The sequence below is a fragment of the Helobdella robusta genome, assembly GCF_000326865.2.
Source record: "Helobdella robusta unplaced genomic scaffold HELROscaffold_14, whole genome shotgun sequence".
NCBI lineage: Eukaryota > Metazoa > Annelida > Clitellata > Rhynchobdellida > Glossiphoniidae > Helobdella > Helobdella robusta.
In genome coordinates this window covers 3,070,695-3,074,734 of record NW_008703782.1, presented here as the reverse complement: position 1 = coordinate 3,074,734, position 4,040 = coordinate 3,070,695, and the positions used below count along the sequence as shown (strand labels likewise).

Sequence of the window (4,040 nt, the reverse complement as noted above, 5' to 3'; positions counted from 1 at the left end):
ATTAAATTTTATATCGGACTATATTATTTTTATTTATAATATAAAGTTTTTTTGCAAAAAAATGTTAGTAATTTTTTTCCAATTTCGTATATTTAATTTTTAATGAAAATTTATTGTAAATCTGAATCTCCTCGATCAACAACCTACCTGAACAGAACACTGAACCTAGCAGAGCACAAAAATTTACTTTTTTCAGTTTATTAATTTTTAATTATAAGTTTTTATTTTTTGAATTCATTGTAAAATAAAATTTATTCATATTACAGTTTTGTGAGTTTATTAATTTGAATTTTAAATCAATTAAAAATTAATAGATTTAATTAATTAAAAAATTATGAGTGGAAGCTTAAAATTTTTTTGATGAACAGAAAAAAAAGTATGACATCTTCTGACATATTGGACAACATAAAAGTTGCTGTAAGGATACGTAGTGCCATTCCAAGGTTGTGGTCATTAAATGAAATTTTAATTAAAATAAAATAAACTTTTTTAATTTAATTATTAAATACTAGTGACTACATGCATGGGGTGTAGTCAATTATTACTATTTTTACATGTTATATAATATATTATTTATATATATATATATATATATAATAAATTCAAATTCCAAAAATAAATATATCATATATATTATATTTGATAAATTTATTCTTGCAATTTGAATTTTATGTGGTTTTATGACTAGTAAATACTAAATAGCTAAATCTATTTTTAAAAATTGTACATAAAATAAAAAAAAAAAATCTCTCTGAGTGTAACTGTTTCTTATTAATCATCCCCATGATAAAACATATAAGAGAGAAGGCATACAGAAAAATAAAAACATGTTTCTCATCTCATGTGATATGATTTTTGCCCATTTTTAAATCAGCCTAATTTATTTTTTATTTTTTCATCCAGAGAGGAAGATCAGAAAGAAATTTGGAGAGCAGAGGGTAGTGATGTTATTGTGAGGACTAATCAAGAAAGATTCACCTTTGGTGTGCATTTTCTTACACATGATAATTTTATTTTCACCATGATTGCTTTTAACAAAATTTGTGATATATATTTTGATGATATCTCTTGTTTAGATCGAGTTTATGATAAAGAACAGAAAACAAAAGTGATATTCGACGAGTTGATCAGTCCTATAATGCAAGACATTATGAGTGGAATCAATGGTTGGTTAAATAAGCTCTTTTCCATCTCCCAATACAAATTTTTAAAATAGTTATTATAATAATATAAAAATAATTATCTTAATTTTTCTTGCCATGGTTGAAAAATTCCACTCATTCTTCAGGAACAATATTTGCCTATGGACAGACATCATCTGGTAAGACTTATACAATGATGGGTGATGAGACTTCGCCGGGAATTATTTCCATGTGCATCAAATCAATCTACAACAAAATTGAAAATGTTTGTTCAGTAGCTTTGACTGTCTGATACCAACATCTGCTTCTCTTTTTCTTGAACGTCTTCTACATTGACACTAATAAATTATTATAAAATTATATCAAAAATAAAAACATTTTAAAATTAAATACTTTCTTTTTCTCAGCAATTTTTGTAAATTTTTAACGTATTGTTTTCTTGTCATACATTATGTCAAAAGATTGAAAAATTTTGATGTAAAAATTGTCTGACACATTTTTTCAGACACCTTCCAGGGCCTATTTTGTCAGGGTTTCCTACGTCGAACTCTACAATGAAAATATCGTTGACCTGCTGAGTGACTCCAAAAAAGTTCTGGCGCTTGGAGAGAACTTTGTTAGTAAATATTTGATGTTAATTAAGTTTAACATCAAACTGAGACTTATCCTTTAACAGTTTTTTTTACTTTATTTAAAAAATTATATAGTTTCTAGTTCATTTGATATTTAATTTGATTAATTCCTCTACTAACATCCTATTAGGAAGGTGATGTAATTGTGAAGGAGCTGAAGGAAGAGCTGGTTCAGAACTGTGATGATTGTATGGAGCTGTTGAAGAGAGGGGAGAGTTAGTCTCAAATTTTGTTGCTTTTTATTAAATGTCAAATTCTTATACTGACACACTTTTAATTTCATAATTAATTTAATCATATAATTAATTCTGCCATTTTATCCAAGAATAATTTCTCCAATTTAGTTCAGTAATTGAATTGTTGAAATTTCAGAAGAGCGTCATTATGGCTCAACGAACATGAATGAAAAAAGCAGTAGGTCTCATGTATTCTTTAGAGTGGTAAGTTCCATTATAAATTGTTTCAGTTGAGTCTGGCTGATTTGAAACATTTTTTGTTGGTTTTGTCCTTCTATAAAAAAAATATACAATTTTCACGTGAATCATGTTTCTCAATTTTGAAAGGATGGTGAATATTTTATTGGTGGTTGCAATTAAAAGGTACATAAATAGAATAGAATAAAATAATAATAATAATAATAAAACACTCTCTTCAGATTATTGAAAGCAGAGATAGAGATGAGACAGAAGGAGATGCCGCGTTTTTCGTATCGCAATTGGTTTGTTGCTCCTACCTACCTACCTACATCATCCTATCATTGGATTTCTCACTCATTTTTCTTTATTATTTTTTTTATAATTTTTTAAATATTTTTATAATTATATATTTATATAATTCCAGGGCGTTTTCTATTTCTTTTTTTTATCCTGTCCTGCTTGATATTTCGTAAACAGCCTGCTTAATGTTCATTTTTTTTTAAATTGATAATTTAGCAATCGCCGGTAGGGCTAATTGTTGATTTAAAATTGAAATTTCAATCATGATTTTTTATACAACATAAATATTAACCTTGATGGATTGTTGCGTTAGTATCAACATTAATATTAATTAACATTAGCAAATATTTCTCAAAAGTTGGCCTCACATTGTTCTGCTTCTTTTGTGTGGGTTTTATCAAAAATATCTCAATGTAAACGAATTTCAGCAACAAAATATAAAGAGTCGGTTGATGAAATTTCAAAATACTCTGATCATTACACCAGTATCTCATTGATTTGGCTGGATCGGAGAAGTTGAAGCAGACGGGCAATGTAGGTCAAAGGGCAACTGAGGGAGGGTTCATCAACAAGAGTCTCCTGACACTTTCCCAGGTCATCTCACAACTGTCTTCAAACTCCAGGTTCATATGTCTTGGCTTGTTAACAGTAACTTTTTTTCACAATTTTTGTTTTTAATTTCTTTTGTTTAAATTTCATGCTTAAGAGTTTAAAAGAAATTTTTAAAGGTTTCTCTGAGGCTGATTCATCTACATTATATTTTTTTAAAATATTTATGGTTCGACAGGTATTAAATTTTTTATCTAATTTTATCAATGCTGCAATGATTTAAGATGAGCAATCAATTTTAACTGCAATAATAAAAGGTGAGAAATATTTGTGAGAAATAAAAGAAGTTGTTGATAAATTTATTGTACAAAACATGGAATTTCACTATCCATGTACAATAAAAAAAATATTTTTGATAAAGTTTGTTGTTTGTTTAAGCTAAAACTTCAAAGTGTTTTTATAAGAAATACTCAACTCAATTAATTGGAATATATCTTTTGATATTTTTAAAGAATTATTACCTCAACATATTTAAAAGCATTTAATTTTGTCTTCTGTGTTATCATTCAACAGTTTTGTCAGCTATAGAGACAGCAAGTTGACTCGCATCCTTCAAAACTCTTTGGGAGGTAACAGCAAGACAGTCTTCATATGCACTGTCACTCCTGTAGCTGCTGACGAAACTCTGTCAACCCTTAGGGTTAGTACCTATCTGTTGGTCCCTGCAGTTTTACGTCCGTGTCTGTTTTTTTTTTTTTGTTGATTAGCAGTTTTATGCCCTCCTTTGTCTTTTTTTTGTTAGTTGATTTGTTCACTATACTGAGCATTTGACCAAACTATTTTTTATCTGTTTGTTATATTTTATTGGTTGAGTTTATATTAAGCTATATAAAGTTATTTTAAATATTTATTATTTTCATCATAATTATACGCCCTTCATTTATAATTGATAGTTTGCAACAAAAGTGAAATGCATAAAGAACAGACCAGTCATAAATGAG

General features: G+C 27.6%; 1 protein-coding gene across 1 annotated transcript; it reads left to right on the top strand.

Moving 5' to 3' along the window:
- Positions 1-1,072: 1,072 nt before the first annotated feature.
- HELRODRAFT_132965 (hypothetical protein) lies at positions 1,073-4,040 on the top strand (the record flags this gene model as incomplete). The annotated part of the gene is made up of 9 exons (XM_009014807.1): positions 1,073-1,166; positions 1,289-1,407; positions 1,648-1,758; positions 1,905-1,989; positions 2,147-2,214; positions 2,430-2,492; positions 2,977-3,131; positions 3,613-3,739; positions 3,993-4,040. Coding segments are annotated over 9 exons (870 nt in total), but the record flags the coding sequence as incomplete, so codon positions are not given.